This window comes from Piliocolobus tephrosceles, chromosome 21, assembly GCF_002776525.5.
Source record: "Piliocolobus tephrosceles isolate RC106 chromosome 21, ASM277652v3, whole genome shotgun sequence".
Lineage (NCBI taxonomy): Eukaryota > Metazoa > Chordata > Mammalia > Primates > Cercopithecidae > Piliocolobus > Piliocolobus tephrosceles.
In genome coordinates, this window is record NC_045454.1 from 12,829,522 (window position 1) to 12,853,683 (window position 24,162).

Here is a 24,162-nt window from a genome sequence, read left to right on the forward strand (position 1 = left end):
AAAGTGCTGGGATTACAGGCTTGAGCCACCGCGCCCGGCCCCGATATATGTTATTTCTATAATTCTGACTTTTATGAATATGCTGGGCATGGTGGCTCATGCCTGTAATCCCAGCATTTTAAGAGGCCGAGGTGGGCAGATCACCTAAGGTCAGGAGTTCGAGACCAGCCTGGCCAACATGGCGAAACCCCACCACTACTAAAAATACAAAAAAAATTAGTTGGGCATGGTGGCAGGCACCTGTAATCCCAGCTACTTGGGAGGCTGAGGCAGGAGAATCGCTTGAACCCAGGAGGCAGAGGTTGCAGTGAGCCGAGATTGTGTCACTGCACTCCAGCCTGGACCACAAGAGCAAGACTCCATCTCAAAAAAGAAAAGAAAGAAAGAAAGAAAGAAATTTTGTAATTCAGACTTACAAGAATCGTATATATGTCTCTTCCCCAGGGAACAGCGCTTCTTTTGGGGCTGACGGATACCTGAATGTCTTACTTTATAGAATTCTGTGCTCTTCATATTTATGAAGAAACTGATTAGTTCTCTAGCTGAGCAGCAGGCTTTCAAAGATGTATTCATGAACGCCTGGGGTGGGGGAGTGGGAGGCCCTCTCCTGCTGGGGTGGCTCCACCCTAGGGCCCCCCGACACCCACACTGGAAGCACCCCCCCCCCCCCCCCCGTACCTGCAGCTGCCTGAGGAGCTTAGGGATCTGCCTGCAGTTCAGCTTCTGGCAGGCCTGCTTGTAGGCGCCGATGACCTCGTCCACGGTCACGTTCTGGGCTGCAGGGACAGGGGACCCAGACCTGTGACTGTCCACACCCCGAGTCCCTCATGGGGCTCCACCCACTCCTGCCCCAAGGCCTCTGCCCATACTGCCCTCTTCAGCCCTCCCCCAACAACAGGCTGCCTGAGCTCTGTACTCCCTTTCAGGCGTCCCCCCTGCTGACCACTGCCCGAGGTAAGGTGCCCTTGGGCACCCCCACCCCAAGTCAGCACGGCCCTCCACGCCTCACCTTGGCTCTAAGCACCTTCATACAAATACACAATGAACAGCACACAATCTTTCTACACATCAGCCACCTCCCCTATTAGACTGGGAGCCCAGGAGGACAGGACTGGGGCTGTCTTAGTCCCCACCACGTCTCCAACACTGTCTCGGTGTTTTGTTTGTTTTTGAGACGGGGTCTCACACTGTCGCTCAGGCTGGAGTAAAGCGGTGAAAACACGGCTCAGTGCAGCCTTGACCTCCCAGGCTCAAGCATCCTCCTGAGTAGCAGAGACCAAAGGCATGCACTGTCACACCCAGGTCATTTTTATTTCTGGTGGAGATGGGGTCTCACTGTGTTGCCCAGGCTGGTCTCAAACTCCTGGGCTCCAGCAATCCTTCTGCCTCCCAAAGTGCTGGGATTACAGGTATAAGCCACTGTACCTGGTCCTTGGTTTTTGTTTTTTTTGTGCTTTATTTGGGTGAAAGAACGAATCCTCACTTTAACCCTATAAGGAAACCAAGCTCAGAGAAACAGCCTTGCCCAAGATCACCCAGCTGGTATATATGGGAGCCAAGCTTTGAACTCAGATCTCAACTACAATGCCACGTGCCTCTCAGAATCCCCACTCCCAAAATACTCTCAATAGCTAAACATACCCGTACAGCTATTCAGGGCCCGGCCCCCTGACCCAGGACACAGAAGCAGGTGGGAGGGACAGGCCTAATCCTGGGTGTTCCCAGGCTAACAGACAGTGGCTCCCAGCATGAATGAAGGGACGTAGCCCAAACCCAACAGCTGCAGCCCCCGTCCCTGAGAGGCCCACAGCCGCCACCACGCGGAAGGGAGGGCTGGGCTTTCCATCTGCACAGATTTGCCTTTTCTGGACATGTGATTAAAATGGAACTGAAGCTGTGTGGCCTTCTGCGGTTGGCTTCCCTTACTGAGCATGAGCCCGAGTTTCAGTCCCTTTATACTGCTGAAGAGTAATTATAGGATGTGCTGCGTTTTATTTGCCCATTCACCAGCTGACAAGAATTTGTACTGTTTCCAGTTTTTGGCTATTAGAGCTTGGATTTTACCCCAGGGTGACCAGGGGAGCAGGAAGGAAAGGCTAGGAGCAGAAGAGGGAGAGGTCAGGCCTGACCATTAGAAAGACCTTTGGGCCAGCAGATCTTGGGAATGGAGACGACAGGACGGGCAGGGAAGGGGGCCAGGAAGAGGGCTTGCTGGCAGCTTCTCGGGGGGCCCCCCTTGCCCTGCTGCCATTCCCCTGCTGCTGGAGGCAGTGGGAGTCCCCGAGAGAGCTTCCAGTCCAGTAATATCTCCATGTGGACTCCTCCTCCTGCCACCCTGCTAGGCCAGGGGCTCTGCACCCCTGGTCTCATCAAGCACTGCCCCATTTTCTAGGGGAAGAAACTGAGGTCCAGGTAAAGTATGGTGTCTCCCTGGGACCAGGTGGCTGTTCCCGGGCAGAGTCTAACATCAGACCCCGGGACTCCTCTCTGGCCACTGTGCTGGGTGGCGATGGGCTGCTGAACTGCGGTGCTGGAGGAAAGAAGCCGACAGAGGTCAGTGCCCAGCCTCCCCAGAGGTCAGGCCCGGTTCCTGCCTGGGCACTTCCTCCTCCTTGGGGGTGGAGGCCTGGGAGGAGTTGCAGGTGGTCAGCAGACGGCAGGTGTCCCTACTGCAGACAGAGAAGGAGCTGTCTAACAAAGGCCCACGTGCTTGCTGACCCTGGAGCTCTAGTGGGGACCGGAGCTGGCCCTGCCTGGGAAGGCAGCCCCCAGGACTCCAGCAGCTACCCCAAATCATGGACAAGCCCATGCATGCCCCGGTCTTAACCAGTCGGGGTCCACTGACCCCCAAAGGGTCCATGAACTTGAGGGGAGAAACTTATTATCTCTTTATTTTCATGAAGGGCACTGAAATTTAGCATGTCCTTCTTATTAACAGAGGCCAAGAGAGAGAGAGAGAAAAGAAACAGTGTTTAGCAGACCTTGAGACTGCCATGAAAAGAAACAACATATACTTTTCCATTGCATCAAGTTATAGTAGATTCTGAATGCCCATCACTACTCTGAGACTGAAGGCCTTATGACAGCTGCTGCTACATCCTCTCACTTCACGTGTCAGTGAGGAAGAGCATTCAGCCTGGCATCCTTTGCAATCCTATTTAATGTTCCTCCTTAAAAATCATCATTCTGGGCTGGGCATGGTGGCTCACGCCTGTAATCCCAGCACTTTGGAAGGCTGAGGTGGACGGATCACTTGAGGTCAGGATTTCAAGACCGGCCGGGAAACACAGCGAAACGTGGCCTCCACTAAAAATACAAAAATGAGCTGGGTGTGGTAGCACGCTCCTGTAGTCTCAGTTACTCGGGTGGCTGAGGCAGAAGAATCGCTTGAACCTGGGGGATGGAGGTTGCTGTGAGCCAAGATCGTGCCATTGCACTCTAGCCTGGGTGACAAGAGCCAAACTCCGTCTCAAAAAAAAAAAAAAAAAAAAAAAAGGAAATGCAAATTGGAGGAACCATCAGAAGCATAAGAAGAATTCGCATGACACACAGAGCACTGCTGCCCACGAACTCTGCCAGGCGCTTCATCCAGGAGCGCATCGACTCTGTGAAGCCGGGAGTCACGCCAGGCCCACCCTAAGCTGTCCTGTGCGGCGGCTGAAGCCAGGGTTCAAGTCCTAGCCCCTGGCTCAGGAGCTCTGGATACACTCTCTCAACTCTCCACATTTCAGCTTCCTCAAGCTTTAAATGAGGAAGAGAAGAGTAGCTGTTTTACAGCGGGGGTGAACTAACAGAACTAAATAATTTGTGGAGAAAGTCCGGACCGGCCTAGCATTGGAAACGCTTAGCAGCGGCTCATGTCACAGCATTGCCAGGGTCCAGGATCAGGCTGGGGGTGGGCACTGCTGGGGCGAGGAGGTTGGCCCAGAGCTGGCTGCGGCACCAGGCTGGATACCACCATAACCCCTGACACAACGGCAGCCGGTCTCATGCACATAAAGTGCTTGAGATGGCGCCTCTTCTTTTTTTTTTTGAGACTGAGTTTTGCTGTCGCCCAGGCTGGAGTGCAGTGGCACGATCCCAATCCACTGCAACCTCTGCCTCCCTGGTTCAAGCGATTCTCCTGCCTTAGCCTCCCGAGTAGCTGGGATTACAGGCACGTGCCACCACGCCCGGCTAATTTTTGTAATTTTAGTAGAGATGGGGTTTCCTCATGTTGGTCAGGCTGGTCTTGAACTCCTGACCTTGTGATCCACCCGCTTCGGTCTCCCAAAGTGCTGGGATTACAGGTGTGAACCACTGCAGCCAGCCAAGATGGCGCCTGTTCTTTGTTCCGAAAGCCTCTGGGTGAGCCTGAGGCCCAGTTTCTAGGCTGGCAACCTTCATTCCCCACAGAGCAATCAGACCACACCTTCAGCTGGGCACCTACAGGGTCTGGAACCAGGCCCGGCCTTGCAGGAGTCACCACCAGAGCCAGAGCCTGAGGCGGTCACATCCGCCCAAGTGCTTACAGAAGTGCAGCAGAAATGCACTTCTACTAAAAATACAAAAATTAGCCGGGCGTGGTGGCGAGCTCCTGTAGTTCCACCTACTCAGGAGGCTGAGGCACTCTCAAGTAGAACCGCTTGAGCCTGGGACGTGAAGGATGCAGTGAGCCAAGATCGTGCCGCTGTACTCCAGCCTGGGCGACAGAGTGACTCTGTCTAAAAAAAAAAAAAGGAATGAACACACCAAAACTAAGATTTTACAAATACCATTGCTTAGCAATAAGGCTAAATATATTCAAATAAAAAAGAAACCAATCTATTAATAAGAAAAAAGAAAGAGCAGCATGGGCAGATCAGAATGTCGCACCGACACAGTACTCACACCCGCCAAGCCCATCCCCAGCACTTCCAATGCCAATAAACACAGCTTCAATTCCCTGATCAGCACCATGACGGGAGTATCAGTGCCCTCCCACTTTAGAGAGGAGACAGGGCATGTGGCTCACGCCTGCAATCCCAGCACGATGTGAGGCCCAGACAGGAGGATTGCTTGACGCCAAGAGTTTGAGACCGGCCTTGCCAACAAAGCCAGTCTCTACAAAATAATTTCAGGAAAAAAAAAAAAACGAGAGAGAAAACTGCGGCATGGGGCAGAGTGTGATGGCTTGTCCAAGGCTGCATGGAGAGCAGCTGGCTGGCCCAGGACAAGCCCTACATACACCTGTCCATTTAAAATGGTGTGAGCAGGTGGCTGAAAAGAAAGCGGCAGTGTGAGACACTTCATGAGCAGGTGTGGGTCAAAGTAACTGACTCTGGCGTACTGAGCACTAACCACGAGACATGCTATCCGGGCATTTCACACCCAGTTCGTCAGTATCTGCACTCAATGCGGACTCAAGAGGGGAGGTGGTAGGCCCACCAGGTCTGACCACAGGGCCAGCTTGGACCACCAGACTACGCCATGTCACAGCCCACATGACCCCATGATGGGCATGGAAAAGGTCATGCGATGCCCATTGTCTCAATTAAGGCGGCAGGAGGCAGGTGATCTTTGTCAGTCACGGTTTCCAGGCAAAGTGACTGAAGTCTCATAAAGGGGTGGGTCCCCAGGATCCGGGGAAGCATAGCCACAGGACCCCCATTCCCCGGGCAGGGCCAAACAGCCATGGCAGGACTGCAGTTCTTGCAAAGGCCCGGGCTGGAGCTCAGAGCCAGGTTCCAAAGGGAAGGGCTGCGCAGTGGTTAGGGCACAGCTGTGGCCCTCAGGGATGGGGCTGGGATCTTTGCTGTCTCTCTCACACACTCAGTGGCCTTAGGCAGGCTTCACAGCACCTCACAGGTCCCACCTGAGATACAGTGTCTTGCAATATGGTTAAGAACATGAGTTCTGGGCCGGGCGTGGTGGCTCATGCCTGTAATCCCAGCACTCTGGGAGGCCGAGGAGGGCAAATCATCTGAGGCCAGGAGGTCAAGACAAGCCTGGCCAACATGGTGAAACCCTGTCTCTACTAAAAATACAAAAATTAGCTGGGTGTCGTGGCGCATGCCCATAACCCCAGCTACTCGGGAGGCTGAGGCGAGAGGATCACTTGAAATCAGGAGTTTGAGACCAGCCTGCGCAACAAAGTCAGACCCTGTCTCTACAAAACAAACGAAAAATACAAAAATTAGCACGTGCCTGTGGTCGCAGTGACTTGGGAGGCTGAGGTGGGAGGATAGCTTGAGCCTGGGAGTTTGAGGCTGCAGTGAGTTGCGATTGTGTCGCTGTACTCCAGCCTGGGCAATACAGCAAGACTCTGTCTCTTAAAAAAAAAAAAAGAAAGAAAGAAAGAAAAAGAAAAAATATGTAAGTGCTCCTTAGCTTTTACATTCCTGTTGTTTCTCCAGCATGCAGTACATCCACCATGTGCACACGTGTATGTGGGGTGGGCACGTATGTGAGTGTGGGTCTCAAGGTCAGGGCTCAGATGTATTTGCTCAAGTCCAAGGCTCTGAAGGCCTGTTAAGCAGGGACCAGAATTCAAGTGGATGTCAGAGAGGAGGAGAGGTATGTCCAGAACACACGTGTTTGGGTGTGTGCGTATTTTCTTTTTCTTTTTTCTGAGACGGAGTCTCACTCTGTCGCCCAGGCTGGAGTGCAGTGGCGCAATATCGGTTCACTGCAAGCTCCACCTCCCAGGTTCACACCATTCTCCTGCCTCAGCCTCCCGAGTAGCTGGAACTACAGGTGCCCGCCACCATGCCCGGCTAATTTTTTGTAATTTTAATAGAGATGGGGTTTCACCGTGTTAGCCAGGATGGTCTCGATCTCCTGACCTTGTGATTTGCCCACCTCGGCCTCCCAAAGTGCTGGGATTACAGGCGTGAGCCACCTTGCCCGGCCATTTTTTTTGTATTTTTAGTACAGACGGGGTTTCACTGTGTTAGCCAAGATGTTCTTGATCTCCTGACCTTGTGATCTGCCTGCCTCGGCCTCCCAAAGTGCTGGGATGACAGGTGTGAGCCACCGCGCCCGGTCGTGTGTGTGTATTTTCTACAAAGCAAGCGTGTGTTGGGGATGGATCTGCAGAGGTAATGGCTTGGAATAACAAGACCTGAGTTCCATCCCTGGCCTGCCAAGGCTGTGATAAACGATCGCAAAAACCTCTTTCTTTCCCTCCCTGAAAGGGACACCTGTGGGGTTGCAGGCAACAAGGGCCATGAATGCACCATGAAGTACTGGCACCAGTGTCACAGTGCTGGCTTGGTCACCAGGACACACAAATGGGGAAAAAGATGATGGTGGTGGTGATGGTGGCAGCCACTTCCCAGTATCAGAAACTTACTCTGTGTAATGCATAGTGCTAAGCACTTTCTTTCTTTTCTTTTTTTTTTTTTTTTTTTTTGAGACAGAGTCTCACTCTGTTGCCCAGGCTGGAGTGCAGTGACGCGATGGGTTCACGCCATTCTCCTGCCTCAGCCTCCCAAGTAGCTGGGACTACAGGCGCCCGCCACCACTCCCAGCTAATCTTTTTGTACTTTTAGTAGAGACGGGGTTTCACTGTGTTAGCCAGGATGGTCTTGATCTCCTGACCTCGTGATCCACCTGTCTGGGCCTCCCATAGTGCTGGGATTACAGGTGTGAGCCACCATGCCTGGCCTCTTTTTCTTTCTAAACAGTCAAGGTCTTGCTATGTTGCCCAGGCTGGTCTTGAACTCCCAGCCTCCAGCAATCCTCCTGCCTCAGCCTCCCAAAGTGCTGTAATTACAGGCGTGAGCTGCCTCACCTAGCTCCTAAGTACTTCCCATGCACAATTTCACTTGGCCAGCTCAGCACCCCTATGATGCTGGCATAACTAGACTTCCATCTTATCAGGGAAGCAATCTGGGAGAAGAAAAGACACCTGCCCAAGTCATGGAGCCTGGAAGTGGCGGGACTAGAACACATCCCAGGACTGTCTTGCTCTGAAACCAGAGCACAGCTTAACTCTCGGCTCCCGTGTCTGGCCTGAGGGGGAGGAAGGGCCGGAGTGGAGGCAGGGTGTGGGGAGCCCTGGCTGGGATGGTGAAAGGCATGAGCTCCAGGGAGAGAGACACTGGTGTGCAGCAGCTGGTGGGCAGGGCCTTGCTGCTGCAGGGATGGGGCTCTGCCGCTCGCCCACCAGGTGGCAGCCAGCTCCCCAGGGAGAGGATGAAGGTCAAACAGAGCTTGTCTCCCTCTCCTGCCGCAGGCTGTGGCTCTCACAAAGGGACAGAGAGAAACCTGATGCCAGGCATCAGGTGACAGGCAGAGAGACGTCTGTCTGGCATTTGCACACAGGTGCAATGGTACCCACGAGATGCAAGGACAGGTTGGGCATCAGGGGGCGGTGATGACTCACACCATCCGTGCCAGCCTGGAGCAGGGCGGGGGAAACAGACACAGTCATCCAAGTGGGAGTCAAAACACCAGGAAGCAATGCTGTGTGGGGCCGGGGACACGGTGGGAGGGCGTCAGCTCTCAGAGGAGGGATGAGGAGGGAGGATGTCCACACAAGCCTGAAGGAGGAGTATTTAGGGCTGCTCCCTGACGACCATGCTGACCTCGGGCTGGAGACGACCTTCCCGTGTCCCGGTGTCCACCACATGAAATTGGGATGTCTGCGAGCCGGGTTCACAGAGCACCAGAGTCAGGAGGTCCTAGCTAGGGCCCAGGGGCCCAGATTTTAACAGGCCCCCATATGACAACCAGCCTTAGAATAACCATGCTTTGCAATGCAGGTGTTATTTTGCTATTTTGGAATGAACAGAAAGGAGCCAAGGGTGAGCTGGCCTTGAAAGGAGTGTTCCCATAGGCCCAACCGGGCTCAGGCCTGGGTCTTCATTCAGGAGTCCCTGTGCAAACCCCGCAGCAGGCAGCAACCACTGGGGTGGGCTTAAGTGTGATGGTGGGAGCAGGCCCGGCACCAATGCACACTGGGAGGGGAGCACTGGGGATGACGTGGGACGGCGACCCAGTGGACCCTGGTGAGGACTTCACTCATTCTGTGGGAGACCGGAGCCACTGGGGGCGGGGGGCAGAGCAGCGACAGGATGGATTCAGGCTCATGGGAGGCTTGTTTTCTGCAGGAGTAGGGTCCCCTGCAGTACTCACGGGGAGGGGCCTGGTCGTGCAAGTGGGCAGCCAGGAATGACACACCAGATTTCCTGTAAGTGCTCTTCCATCTTGGATGGTGACAGCCTCACCTGTCCCTGGATTTTGGCAGCTGAGCCCCTGCTAGTGCTCCAGTTCCAAGAGGGGTTGTGGGACACAGGCGAGTCAATGCCTGCAGCCCAGGCACTGACACCCTGCTGGTTAGGTCCTGTGCTGCCCGGACCCCACAGAAGCCCCCGAGCCACTCCAAAAGACATCCTTTTCCTATCCCCTTTTCAGAGTCAAGGCTCACAGAGGCAGGAGTACAGACTAAAAGGTCCAGGTCTGCCTCAACTTTATTATTGTTTTTCTCTATATTAAACTTGTAGTTTTATTCAGGTTTGATTTTAACAAATGTGTTGGGGAGAGAGATTGCAGGGAAGGGTAAAGCCCATGGGGGCAAGACCCCTCCCCTCTCCTCCTCTTCCCTCCCCATCTTAGGTAGGGCAGGGGGCTGGCCCCAGTCTGTGGGGATGGTGCTTAGGGTAAAGGGCCATAGGGAACAGGGGACCAGACCAGGGATGAGTGGGGAGGACACAAGGACCATGTGCCAGAATCCACCGTTTTCTGATTCCAGGTTGAATTTAAAAAAATAAGTAAAGCTGGGTGCGGTGGCTCACACCTGTAATCTCAGTACTTTGGGAGGCTGAGGCGGGTGGATCACCTGAGGTTAGGAGTTCAAGACCAGCCTGGCCAACATGGTGAAACCCTGTCTCTACTAAAAATACAAAAACTAGCCTGGCATGATGGCGCGTGCCTGTAATCCCAGCTACTCAGGAGGCTGAGGCAGGAGAATCGCTTGAACCTGGGAGGTGGAGGTTGCGGCGAGCTGAGATGGTGTCACTGCATTCTAGCTTGGGCAACAGAGTGAGATTCTGTCTCAAAATAAATAAATAGACCACAAGCATCACCCACCTTCTCCCCTGACCAGGGCTGTAGTGCAAGCAGGGAAAAGGATGGCAGCTTCATCAAGGCCATGGCTTTGCTAGCACCTGGCCAAGGGAGCTAGACGAAGGGCAGGGGCTCCCTGACAGATTGAGGGGGTGGGAAAAACCAAACTAAAACATCAAACACATTGTGTGGGAGGAGTCCAGCCTAGGGAAGGCCAGGGAGCGGCTCTGCAGGCTCAGAGGATCACTGCTGCCACCGCCGCCAGTCACCCTGGCAGCCAGTTCTTCTGCCATGGCCTTGAGTGCAACAGCTGCCTCCTATGTCATGGCAGACAGCACGGTGATCAGGGGCCCTTCTCCACAGTTGTACTTTTGCTCGATCTCCTTGCCAAGGTCTCCTCAGGCAGACGAAGGTCCTCTCGCACCTCCCTGATGTCCTGGAGCAGTGAGGGGTACCCACCCTGGATGCCAATCAGCTGGAAGTCATTCCTTTTGATGTTGGGGACACCCACATTATAAGCTGACAGGAATTATCCTTATATTTCTTTCTAGTAAAGATGTCAGTGCCAACCAGCTGGACCTTGGCACGGCTGTGCTTGCCAGTCTTACAAGTAGACATCACGACCATCTTACAAGTAAGGCCAGCCTTTGAGCACCATGAAGCCATTGTTATATAACACTGAGCACCGCATTGGGAAGGCGGCCGAGGCCCCTGCATCTCTTGTCTCAAAGTCCAAATCATCTGCCATTTTAAGAGGCTTCGATTCCAACTCTCGCAAACACACTGACTCAACCCTGTCTTCTTCCTGCCTCTGGGCCTTGCGCTGCTGCCGCCTCTACCACCTTGCCTTGACTTTACACACACACAGCTGCAGGCATCACACTATTTTGCTTAAATGATCAGACTAGGCTCTGCAGCAACTATCAACTCTGCCTTGTAGCATGAAAAGAGTAACAGACAGTATATAAACAAATGAGCCTGGACATGTGCAAATAAAACTTTATTTACAAACTCTGTCGGCTGGCCTAGGCTGTGGCTGCTGTGGACTGTCGTTAGCTAAGCTCCATCAGAGATCCTTCTGGGAGGACATACAATAAACTAGGTGGATGCTTTTAGGAAGCAAAGCTGGAGGGGAACAGGGAGAGAAACTTACTTCTCTCTATATACCTTTTTAAAAATGTTTAATTTTATTGATACATAATTATTATACATATTTATGGGGTACATGTGGTATTTCGATAAATGCATACAAGGATTGAGTCAGGGTAATTATCATATCACCTCAAACATTTATCTTTTTTTTTTTTTTTTTTTTGAGATGGAGTCTCGCTCTGTTGCCCAGACTGGAGGGTAGTGGCATGATCTCGGCTCACTGCAACCTCCGCCTCCCGGGTTCAAGGGATTCTCCTGCCTCAGCCTCCCTAGTAGCTGGGACTACAGGCGTGCACCACCACACCTGGCTAATTTTTGTACTTTTAATAGAGACAGGGTTTCGCTGTGTTAGCCAGGATGGTCTCAATCTCCTGACCTCATGACCCGTTCGCCTCGGCCTCCCACAGTGCTGGGATTACAGGCGTGAGCCACCGCACCCGACCCAAACATTTATCATTTCTTTATGTTGAATCTCTGTCCACCTTTTCACATCTTTTGAATACTGAGGCACATACACGTCTAGTTATAAGCCGCATAAAGCCATTTCAGTCAATGATGGACTGAGTATGCAGGTGGTGGTCCCATAAGATTTCCCACTATATGTTTACCGTCCCTTGTCTATGTTCATATACACAAATACCTACGCTGTGTTACAGTTGCCGAGGGTACTCAGCACAGTCACATGCTATGCAGGTGTGGAGCCCAGGAGCACTGGGCTATTCCAGGTAGCCCAGGTATGCAGTAGGCTATGCCACCTAAGTTTTTTTGTTTGTTTTTTGAGACGTAGTTTCGCTCTTCTTGCCTAGGCTGGAGTATAATAGCATGATCTTGGCTCAATGCAACCTCCACCTCCCAGTTTCAAATGATTTTCCTTCTGTCTCAGCCTCCCAAGTAGCTGAGATTACAGATGCCCACCACCACACCTGGCTAACTTTGTATTTTTAGTAGAGATGGGGTTTCATCATGTTGGTCAGGCTGGTCTTGAACTCCCCACCTCAGGTGATCCGCCCGCCTCAGGCTCCCAAAGCGCTGGGATTACAGGCGTGAGCCACGGGGCCTGGCCTATCCACCTAGGTTTGTGTAAATCCACTAGGATGTTCACACAACCATGTAATCACCTAATGACGCAGTTCTCGGAATGTGTCATCATTAAGTGATATAGGACCGTATTACTACACAACTCACACGTTAAGGTGAGATAAACCAACATCACCAGCCCCTGCGCAGCCTGGCCACAGGCTGTGCTCCTGGTGCCTGTGCTAACTCAGAAGGCTGCCATTCCTGAGGCTTCTGGCAGATAATCAGATAATCAATAGGACTTGGTCACCGCTACATGCACGGGGATGGGCAGGGTGGGGAGAGAAGCTAGGAAGAACTTGGCTTCAAGCCTGGGTGACTGGGAAGCTAGCTGGTGGGGTCCCAAGCCAGGAAATACCGCAACACGTGGAAATAGACAGAGATGTCATTTTCTTCTGACAGCGTGCAGGCAAATGTTATTTACAAAATTTCAAGAGAGAAGAAACACTTATTGTGGTATTTTCCAGAATTCTCAAGCCACGGAGGTAGGGCAAGGGTGCAGTAAAGTCACACCTGGAAACCAGGCCTGAGCTCTTGTTCACAATAATAAATAACCACCAACATGGCGGAGCCCCATTCCGCCACAGCGCGGAGGACTCGAAGCCAGGCGCCTGGGTTCCGATCCCTGCTCCGTCGCCAACAGCACAGAGCGGTGACCGCCCTGGGCCTCCCTGCTGCATCAACAGCACCTTCCCAAGGAGGGCTTGGTGAGCTCACCCAGTCATGGCACTCAGCACCACAGGGTACACAGGGAGGGCCCCTGTCCCTGCCCCCGCCCAGAACTGTGTGTTACAGTTGCTGCCACCACTCTGTGCCTGCTACATGCACCTACCCCACAAGGGGGCACCATCACCATCGTTCCACCTCACAGACTCTGCAGGGAAGGTCCCAGCTGGGAGTCTCATGGCAGGTGGGTGACCGGCCCATGTGGGACAGCATCTCCAGGAGCAGCCTGGGAACCTTGGTGCTGGGCCTCTCTGCAGGACTCTCCATGCTTGTCTGAGCCCCCATGACTTGGGCACCATCCTCCCCTATCCAGGCGGTTGGGCTGCACACCTGCGGGCAGGAGGCTGGGGCGCGGGGGGTGCGGGCCACCTGCCCTGAAGCCTGTGCACTTGCAGCAGCCCCACAGGGAGAGATTTCAGGTCACGTGAGAAACTCATCCTACAGGGAGCTCTGCCTTGGCGTAGGGTCTGGGAAAGGATGAAGTGGTCTGAGGCCAGAACGACCCACTTCTTTTCCTATCTTCCCCTGGGTGGACCAGCTTTGGTCACCCAATCTCTCTCACCCCAGGACCCTGGGCAGGCCTCTTCACCTTACCTTGACTCCCTGCTGTCCTCCCCAAAGGTTCTAGGAGTGGAGAGGTGCCCTGTCCCCAACCTCTGTTACAGTGATTGGTCAGGGACAGGAAGGTTACAGAGCCAGCCACAGCCGGTCCTAAGGCCTAAGATGGAACTCTCAGGAGAGAGGAGCTCTCTTCCCACTAGGGTGGTTAAGACTGCATCCCATTTCTAGAGCTACTGGCAGCCATTCCTGCACCCGTCAGGAGTGCACTCCCTGCAGAGAACAGCCTCCCCAGAATGAAGCCAGCTCAGAGGAAAGCCAAGCTCCGATATATTTTTTTAGATGGAGTCTTACTCTGTTGCCAGGCTGAAGTGCAGTGGTGCGATCTTGGCTCACTGCAACCTCTGCCTCCTGGGTTCAAGCGATTCTCCTGCCTCAGCCTCCTGAGTAGCTGGTACTATACACGCGTGCTACCACGCCCAGCTAATTTTTATATTTTTAGTAGAGATGGGGTTTCACCATGTTAGCCAGGATGGTCTCCATCTCTTGACCTCATGATCCACCCGCCTCGGCCCCTCAAAGTGCTGGGATTACAGGCGTGAGCCACTGTGCCTGGCCAAGCTCAGAGATAAAAGAGATATCGTTTGATAAAGAGAGATTGTGCCTGACGCCACACTATTCAGGACCCTTCAGATCCATAAGACAACAAATCTCCTCTTTTTGCTTCAACCATTCTGCGTCAGGCTTCAAATTTAGGAGAATTCCAGGCTTCCAATTTAGGAGAATTCCGTCTTGCCTCTCATCTGCTAAACATTTCCCAAAACCTATTTTTTTGGGGGGGGTCCCCATCTGTCGCCCAGGTGGGAGTTCAGCAGCTCAATCATAGCTCACTGCAGCCTTGCACTCCTGGGCTCAAGTAGTCCTCCCACTTCAACCTCCAAAGTAGCTGGGACTACAGGCACGCCCTACCATGCTTGGCTAGTTTTCTTTTTTTACGTAGAGACCGGGTCTCACTATGTTGTACAGGTTGGTCTTCAACTCCCGGGCTCAGGTGATCCTCCTGCCCCAGCCTCCCAAAATGTTGGGATTACAGGTGTGAGTCACCAAGCCCAGCACCCAAAACCTACTCAGGCCAAGCACTGTGCTGGCACTGGGGAGACAGGGATGGCTCTGAACTGGTCCCTGCCTTCCAGGGGTTCTTGTCTGGTGGGGAAGGAGCACACAGATGATGCGTGAGAGCAAGGAGGGGGCCGTGCACGCACTAGACTGAGCAAAGGCCAGGCAGACAGGTAGAGTCAGGTCTCAGGGGCCGCCTTTCAGCCTTGTCAAAAATCTGGACCTCTCTTGGGAGGATTTCTAGGATCACTGGGGGAAAAAAAAGAAAAGAAAAATAGAAAAATCTGGACCTCTCCACTCACGGGACATTGTGCTCTGGCCACATCCCAAATTCTTCCCTTCCCCAGAGGGTCTAGTGCTTCCCAGCACCTCACATTCTCCCTCCCCTTTACATATTACATGGTACATGCTCTCACTGCTTACTACTTCAATTCTCAGCTTAGCGGTGCCTTCTCCAGGAAGCCCTCCCTGACCCCCACGGTAGGACAGGCCCCACCCTCTGGCCTCCCCGCCTCAGCCCCGTCCCCTCTGAGTTGTCACCATCTGGAGACCTGTGTGTCTCCCCCACTGGACTATGAGCCCTAGGAAGACAGCATGGGGTGGTCTGTGGTCCACACTGTTTCCCCAACATTGCCCCACATGGGACCAGGCACAGAGAAGGTGCCAAGACAGGCACAGAGAAGGTGAGTGAGCAGACAGGGGAAAAGCTTGCATCTGGCCACTGCAGTAGACCCTGAAGGTAGATGAGGATGTTCTGGCCAGGAAGGGCCCGGTCTGCTCCATGCTTAGGAAGATGACTGCAGGGACTTGGCCCAGTGAACAAGGAAGCCTGCAGGCAGGGGAGAGGGATGCCAGGGCCTCGAAGCTGCAAGAAGCTAGTTATGTAGTGAAACACACTCTAAAATTCTAAAACATGCCCTAAAGCACTCCCTGCACAGAACAGTGCGAGCAGCTCTTTATTGAACCCCTTCCCTACCAGGCACTCTACCAAACACCCGATTACTGCGTTTAATCCGCATCATAATCCTGAAGAGGAGAATTTCCAGCCTCTACCAAGCTACAGAAGGGATGGTCTTCTGAGGTCACACCTCTGGGAGCGGACAGAGGGAGGCTTGAACTAGAGCTGTCTCTGTCCTGCATCAGTACCCTGAAGCTCTCAGGCCCCTGGCTTCAAACCGGACAGACAGGTTGTGGGGGCCTAGAAATGCAGCCTTCTCAAGAACTTCAAGACAGGGAGGCTGCCAGAGAGACTGTCTTTCTCTGTTGGGTTTCCAGGATGTGGAGAGCGGGTCCTGCCCTCAGTAGGCATGCGCTCGTAGGTTTCTTCCTGGTGCCTATAGGAAGACCCAGCCTCCAGAGGCCCTTCACAGGTGCCAGTGCTGGGCGGGAGAGGTATGGGCACCTGGCCCAGCCTGGGGTGCACTCACCCCTGGGACAGCCCCCAAATGCCTCCAGTAGGCAGTGGCCCAATCCCCCACATGCCAGCTCTGTCCCAGAGCCTTCTGCACAATCAGCGAGACAAATCCAGGGGCAGCGGCAGAACAGCATCAAGGCTATGATGGAGGGAGGCAGGGAGGGAGGGGACATGGAAGCGGGGAGGATGGCCAGGCTGGGATCAGCTGCGGAGGGAGGGGACATGGAAGCGGAGAGGATGGCCAGGCTGGGATCAGCTGCGAAGGGAGGGGACATGGAAGCGGGGAGGATGGCCAGGCTGGGATCAGCTGCGGAGGGAGGGGACATGGAAGCGGAGAGGATGGCCAGGCTGGGATCAGCTGCGAAGGGAGGGGACATGGAAGCGGGGAGGATGGCCAGGCTGGGATCAGCTGCGGAGGGAGGCATCTGGAAAAGTCTCAGAGATGGCAAAGATGCAAAAGGCATCCCCGGCAGAGAGAACTTTGTGAAGAAAGTGCAGGTGCAGGAGGCTCCCCGATGCATCCGGCAGTGAGTTGCACAGATCAGGACCTGGAGTGTGAGACGTGAGGGATCAGCAAGGAGACTGGAGGAGGTCGGGGTCCTGCTTATGGAGCACGGGAGGCAAAGCATACACATGGGAGAGCTGCATGGCCAGACCTCACCTGGGGGCGCTGGGGAAGGGCTGCTGTAGTCATTGAGGTCCTGATCCTTGCCAGTGGCAGAACCATCTGAACACAGTGCCTCAGGGCCTTTGCACCTGTTACCCCCTGCCCCTGAGCACCTCTCTTCCTCACATCCCAACGGCTCCTTCCCTCCTTGCCTGCAGGTCTACACTCCCAAGTCACCTCCTCAAAGGCCTCCCCTGGCCACCCTCCGAAAAGTCAGCCCCTTTATCACTGTGAATCCCTGCTTCCTTCTCTAGGTGGCACTTCTCACGACCTAGCAGGAAGCGTACTAATCTGTGCATTTATGCTATAATGAGGGGAGAACTCTTACTCCTTTTGTTCACTGAAATATCCCCAGAAAGGTCTTTACTGGGCACACAGTAAGTGCTCAATAAATATGTGCTGACTGAAGCAACACGAAGGTGGGGCTGGGGTGGGTCTCTGGAGTCAGCGCAAGTGTGAGTTCCCAGCTCAGACAGGGCCAGCTGGGTGAACTCAGGGAAGGTCCCTTCTTGTCTATGGCAGGCTGTTGGGTACCCTGCACTCAGGAAGTGAAGGGATGCATGTGATGAGGTCATCAACCGATGTGCTCAGCCCAGAGCCAGCCTGGGGCAAATGCCTTCTACACACCTTCGCTGGGTGTCCAGTTGCTTCCCACGCTCCCACAATGCCACAGCCTCAGTTGGGAAGCAGGGGAGAGACAGAACCACACAAGGCCTCCTGGGGCCTGAAATAGGGAGGAGGAGGCAGAAGAGCACCCACAGAGCTTTCTGTGGGAGCCCCACGCCCTCAAGGCCTCGCTACCTCTGCGGATGTGCTGCTGCACAGTCTCTGTCCCTGCAAAACCACACGTCTACACTGCCCACGTGGAGACCATCCTCACTCCCGCCTCCAAGCCCTTCCCCAGGCTGCTCCACCCAGAATCAGAGTCTGATCAGTCATGTAAGCCCAATGCAGCGGGCTTCCCAAAGGCAGGCATTTCTCAGGGGAGTATCTTTACTGAAGGGGGCCCCAGGGCAGGCTGATGTGCTCAAACCCGGATCTCTAAGTCACAGAATGATGGAGCAACCACAGAATGATGCCCGTGGAGGCCCTGGCACCCCACTGCAGGCATCCAGAGGCCCCTCAAGAGCAGGGCACACACCAGCCTCTGGACTCCCTGTATAGACTGCACACAGCTGCCTACACACCTCTCAGGTTCTTGCGTGAGGACCCTGTATATTCACTGTGTGGCACTGGTCAGATTTCCTGGGTGGAGAAGGCTCTTCCTATATTTGGTGAGCTACCTACCTAGGGAAACCAGTGGTCTCACTCCCGCCCATCCAAGGGCCCAGGCGTCCTCCTGCCTGGTGACATCCTCCCCACACATTCGCTTGCTATGAATCCTGCAAGGGTCTGTTTCTGGGCTTACAGCCGAGAGCAAGGCTGACATACGCACTGCCTCCCACGGCAGGGAGACAGACGCCGTGAGGAGGAAAGTCCCTCATCCCAGAGCGTGAGTGTGAATCCAGGTCTGTGCTTCTGACCCCTCCTTCCAGCCACTGCCCCGCATTTCCCAACAGTGATCATCTCCACCCTCTTCCACCACCCCCACAACCCCCGGTGGCACTCAGCAGAGAGGGATGGGGGAAGAGAACAAATGCTGCGTGGGGCCCCTCTACCGCGCTTTTACCAGTGGAGCCGTAACTTTGCGCCTACTCCCAAAACTAAGCGACTGACAAACTTGATCTCGTTTCCACTTCCTAACAGCCCTGAGAAATAGAAATTATCTCCCCAACTTTCCAGAGGAGGCTTAGAGATGAGAAAGGACCTGACCAAGGACGTGGTTCCCTCTCAAAGGCAATTTGGCAAGACCAGTCAAAAGTACAAATGTGTGGGGCGCGGTGGGTCACGCCTGTAATCCCAACACTCTGAGAGGCCAAGGCTAAGGCAGGCAGATCACCTGAGGTCAGGAGTTGCTCGAGACCATCCTGGCCAACATGGTGAAACCCTGTCTCTACTAAAAATACAAAAATTAGCCAGGTAATCCTTGCCTATAATCCCAGCTACTTGGGAGGAGAATCGCTTGAACCTGGGAGGAGGATGCTGCAATGAGATAGTGCCACTGCACTCCAGCCTGGGCAACAGAGCAAGACTCCAGCTCAAAAAAAAAAAAGAGTACACATGCCATGCATATACCTTTTGATTAGCAATTCCACACCTGGAGATTAATCCTACAGACATACTTGCAAAGATGGAAAACCATACATGTAAGGACAGTCACTGCAGCAGCTTGAGAATGCAGAACTGGAACCAACCACAACATCCACCAGCAGGAGCCGGCCAGTTCCCCAGAGTTCATCCAGGCAGTAGAGCCCTGCCGCCACCGAGAATGAGTGTGCACGCTCTCAGCCGACAGGGAACAGTTTTCAAGACACAAATGAAAAAAGTAAGGTGCAGAACAGTATGCTCATGAATGCTACCCTTTACGCAAGAAAGGGGGGGGAATAAAAAATCTGTGCACATCATTTTAAAACTAATGAATACAGAGATGGAGCAGCCAGTGAAGCAGCCAGCAACCAGGAACAAAGAGGACCCCAGTCCCTTCTCTGGGCTTACTGGCAGCCCCTAAAGACCCTCCTGGGGCGGCAGCCTCCCTCAAACAGAAAGGCTGTGCCGGGGCTGGTGGGTGGAGCTGGCTCTTCTCTGAGTACCACACCCAGCTACCTCTCATGTGTGCAGAGCCACAGAGGGGACAGCCCTATCTGGCCACTTTCCCAGTGGTCTGATCCTGGGCCTGGGCAGATGACAGTGGAGGACAGAGGGTGCTGGCTTGGGGCGGAGTGTTCCCACTGTTTCAGAAGCAATGTATAGGTAAAATGATAGCTATGTCAGAGCTGCTGCAAAATAATGTGGGTGAGAGTGGCATGGGGATAGATGGGAACAGACTGACCACATAGTCATCAATTCTGAAGCCGCAAAGTGGGTCGGTCCATCAGGCTCATTATACTCCTACTTTCTTGTGTCTGAAAATGTCCATCAAAAAACAGTTAAATGGGCCAGGCATGGTGGCTCATACCTGTGATCCCAGCACTTTGGGAGGCCAAGGTGGGCGGATCACTTGAGGTCAGGAGTTCGAGACCAGCCTGGCCAGCAGGGCAAAACCCCATCTCTACAAAACACAAAAATTAGCCAGCTGTGGTGACACATGCCTGTAATCCCAGCCACTCAGGAGGCTGAGGCAGGAGAATCGCTTGAACCTGGGAAACAGAGGCTGCAGTGAGCTGAGATCACGCCACTGCACTCCAGCCTGGGTGACAGAGAGCAAGACTCTGTCTCAAAAAAAAAAAAAGAAAAAAAATTAGGTGTTCTGGCATGTGCCTGTAATCCCAGCTTCTCGGGAGGCTGGGGCGGGAGAATCACTTGAACCCAGGAGGTGGAGACTGCCGTGAGTGAGATCACACCACTGCACTCCAGCCTGGGTGACAGAATGAGACTCCATCTCAAAAACCCAAAAAACAAAACAAAAAGTTAAATGAGAAAAAAAAAAGGCAGCAGCTGCTCAGAGGTTGTGGCCCACAAGGAGCCCAGAGGCGGCAGCTGGGCTGGGAGGGAGGTCTGGCACCAAGGCCAGTCTCTCATGACAGCATCAGTTATAAAGCCCAGCCCAGCTGTGGGGCAGCCACCTGGGTGGCTCCCTGGGGCCCAGCCAGCAGGTGCTCAGTGAACGTGGGCTAAAGGAAGGAAGGAACTTGGGCCTCATGCCCACCCCTGAGGGACAGGACAGCCAGATGGAGGCTTGTCAAAGGAGAACTCTGAGGCACACGGTGAGGGGTGGCAGGAAGCTGGGGCTCCCGGCACAAGTCTGTAACTGTGGTGTCCCAACGTTCGGCGGGGAGCCCACCAACAGCTGTCATTTACTACGCAGTTACCTCAGGCAACCCCTTGACGTGCCTGAGCTCGCTGAAACCTTAGTGCATCCCTGGGAAGGGGACACGGCCAGGACCCCCAACCCAAGACAAAGAAGAGGAAAGTCAGAGAGGCCACAGCCCTGAGTGACCACACAGGCCACACACTGTGGGGATCCTCCTCTCGCACTGCCGAGCCACTAGGACCTTCCGAGTCAGCCTCCTAAACAAGACCCCGAAGTCAGCTCCGTGGCCACGCACCCACCTTCCAGGAGCAACGTCCTCAGATGCCCTGTGACACAGGTCACAGGCCCCAGGCTCCTCGCCCACTCTGCATTGGGGAACCCTCTCCCCTGCTAAACTGGGAGTTCCTCCGGGCACTCGTGGGAACAGCGGCTGGGTGCCGGGAGGCCTGGACATAGAATGGGGCAGTGACACAGGCCAGCCTGAGCGGAGGGCTGCAGCTGCCTGTGTAGGCAGTCGGAAGCCCAGGCAGGGACTTCTGACTGCTGAGCCTGTTCGGAAAAACCTCTGCCTGTGACTCCTTGAGAAAAATGAAGGGATGCTGGTGGTGAGTTCTTCTTCCCAGTGAACAACCGTCAGGCACCTCCACCCCCACCAGCCTCTCAGTAACCCAGAGGGGCCTGTGAAACACGGATCACGCGGGGGCTGGAGCTGTAAGGCTGAGGAGGGCACCTTCCCCAGCAGCCTCGGGCTCATCAGCTGAGCCACTGAGTCAACAATGCCAAGGACGAGCACTGGCTTACGAAGCCAGGCTCCTGCCAGGTGCTGCTCTAGGACTAACTCCACGGCCTCACTCTTGCAGCCTGGTCTTCCAGCCGCCCTAAGCCTTTGCTCAGGTGGCCCCACTGGCCTGTCCCTGCCTAGGGCGGGATGGCTGGGACAATCTCCAGGCTGGGTTTCCCAGCACCAGTCAGTCCTTCAGAACTGCATGCCCATGGCTGGCACACAGGAGACCTGGTGGAGACCTGCAGGGAGACTCCCTGAGATCACCTCCCACCGTGGAAGGAAAACCCACATCCTGTGCCTTCCCTGCCATTCAGACCCAAAGCAGGCGCACAATTAGCTTAGGAGACTGTGCCAAGGAGCGGGCCGATTGCTGCCACAGGTTTTCACTCGGCACCGCCTGTCCCTGCACTGAGAGTAAAACCTCAACTCCTCAGCCCCGGACAAGGCCCCCTGATGCCAGCCCTCCGCCTGGGCTCACCCTCGGCTGGTGCACACCTCCTCAGCCACTCTGCAGGCTTTGTGACTTGTTCCTGCCTCCTGGTCTGCAACTGTTCTTCCCTCCCTCTGAGAGCTTCCCTCCCCTCCTGCAGCTTAACCCACAGCTGACTTGCCATTCAGGTCTCAACTCAAAAGTCACCTCCTGGCTGGGCATGATGGCTCACGCCCATAATCCCAGCACTTCGGGAGGCTGAGGCGGGTGCATCACCTGAGGTCAGGAGTTCGAGAAATAGCCTGACCAACATGCGGAAACCCCATCTCTACTAAAAATACAAAAATTAGCCGGGTGTGGTGCCACGTGCCTGTTGTCCCAGGTACTCAGGAGGCTGAAACAGGAGAACTGCTTGAGCTGGGAGATGGAGGTTGCAGTGAGCCGAGATCATGCCACTGCACTCCCGTCTGGGCAAAAAGAGCAAAACTCCACCTCCAAAAAAAAAGAAGAAAAAAAAAAAGTCACCTCCTCTGAGTAGCCTCTCCTGACCCCTTTCTGTAGCAGCACCCCCGCCCCCATCCCCCACACACACCCAGGCCATGCTCTGCCTCCTCACTGGACACATCCCCATCTCTAAGGATCTACTTGCTCGTTTTCTGTCCTAGACCAAGGGCTCCGAGTCTAGGGACATCACTGTGGTGTCTGTCGCTGTGAGTCTGTGAATGAATGAATGCACTGACTCACTCTGGGAAATGATGACAACGTCCACCCTTCCCTTCTCCCCAGAGAACCACGGGCCGGAAGGAAGGGAGCCCACAACGCGTCCTGGAAAGTTAGCTTGCTCAGGAGAGGCTGGGATGGCTGGTCCTTTCCTCTCAGACCCCCATGCCCTCCTCAGGGCTGCTGAGGGGCCGTGAGTCCTGCAGTTTCCTGGGTGAGAGGAGTTGTTCTCTGCCCTTCCTGGCGGGGAGGCACCACCATCCAGCCAGCGGGTGCCACGGCCACGTGCTGCAGGACGGCCAGCTGCAGGGGGCGGGCTGGGCTTACATAACCAACAAGGAGCCAGGCCTCTACACCCCAGGCCTCAGGCAGGGATGTGGGCAGGGCCTGCCCACTCCAGTGAAGGGTGCAGATGGCAGGTGTCACAGGCCTTTCTTCCCTTCCCTTCATCCTGACCTTCCCAGCCGCCTGCCCCAGCTGAAGATCCTGTTACAGAAACAGATGTGGTCAGAACACACCCACAGCTTTCCAAGTCTCTTGGGATGGAAGGAACAAGGCAGATCGGGCACAACTTCCCTCATGCCACAGTGCCTCACACACAGCAGGTGCATGGTAAGGCCAATGGCGGGCTTGGATGAAAGGGAAAGTCAAGGCCTTAATCCCTGGGTCCCCAGTCAAACAGTGTGCTAAGCACTCGAGTCCCCCCGTGTGACACGCAATTTTTTTTTTTTGAGGTGGAGTCTCACTCTTGTCACCCAGGCTGGAGTGAGATGGCACAATCTCAGTTCACTGCAACTTCCGCTTCCTGGGTCCACGCGATTCTCCTCCCTCAGCCTCCCGAGTAGCTGGGATTACAGGTGCCCACCACCACGCCAGGCTAATTTTGTATTTTTAGCGGGGTTTCACCATGTTGGCCAGGCTGGTCTCGAACTCCTGACCTCAGATGATCCACCCACCTCAGCCTCCCGAAGTGCTGGGATTACAGGCATGAGCCACCACACCCGGCCACAACTTTTAACAATGAATAATTATTACGAGTAATGGCAAGCACTTACATATACTACCTCGTTTACTCTCTTCAACAACCGTAAGACAGGTAGGGTTTATTATCCCCATTTCAAATGAGGAAACTGAGGAACCTACCTAAGGCCACAGAACCAGTAAAAGTCAGAGCTGGGATTCGAGCCTGAGCAGTCTATGGCTCCACAATCCTTACTCTTAGCCAAACCCTTGACCTTTCTGTTCACACCATGGTTTGGGGTACAGCTATCCCTCCCCGACCCTTTTCAAAGGAGGAAACAGAGGCGCAGGGAGATGGAGCACGTGCCAAGGACACACAGCACTGGCAGGCCTGACTTCAAAGTCCACTTCATCTGGCTGGTGGACCCCATGCCTCACCCGATAGTTTAAGGCATCCAACATCCTGACCCAAGCCAGGTACCTACCCACCAGCCTCACCACTGTCTCCTCTGTTCCAGCCTTGGCTTATTTCCTTCCAGACCCTTCTCTCGATCTGCAGTGGCACTGTTTGCTGGTTGGCCAACTTGTCTCCCACACCTCCCTCTCTCTGGACAGTAAGCCTAGAAGGCAGGGCTGAGTTTGTCTTGCCACTGCTGTGTCCCCAGTACAGGACAGGGCA

At 54.3% G+C, this 24,162-nt stretch overlaps 1 protein-coding gene and 1 pseudogene across 1 annotated transcript in view; both read right to left on the minus strand.

Moving 5' to 3' along the window:
• The window catches only part of PPP1R37 (protein phosphatase 1 regulatory subunit 37), a 53,935-nt gene that overhangs the window by 7,831 nt on the left and 21,942 nt on the right, over positions 1-24,162 (minus strand). The window contains exon 2 of the mRNA XM_023182403.3: positions 679-776. Coding sequence (XP_023038171.1) covers positions 679-776 — 98 coding nt within the window. The remainder of the gene's footprint in view (positions 1-678; positions 777-24,162) is intronic.
• LOC111520073 lies at positions 8,520-10,857 on the minus strand (annotated as a pseudogene).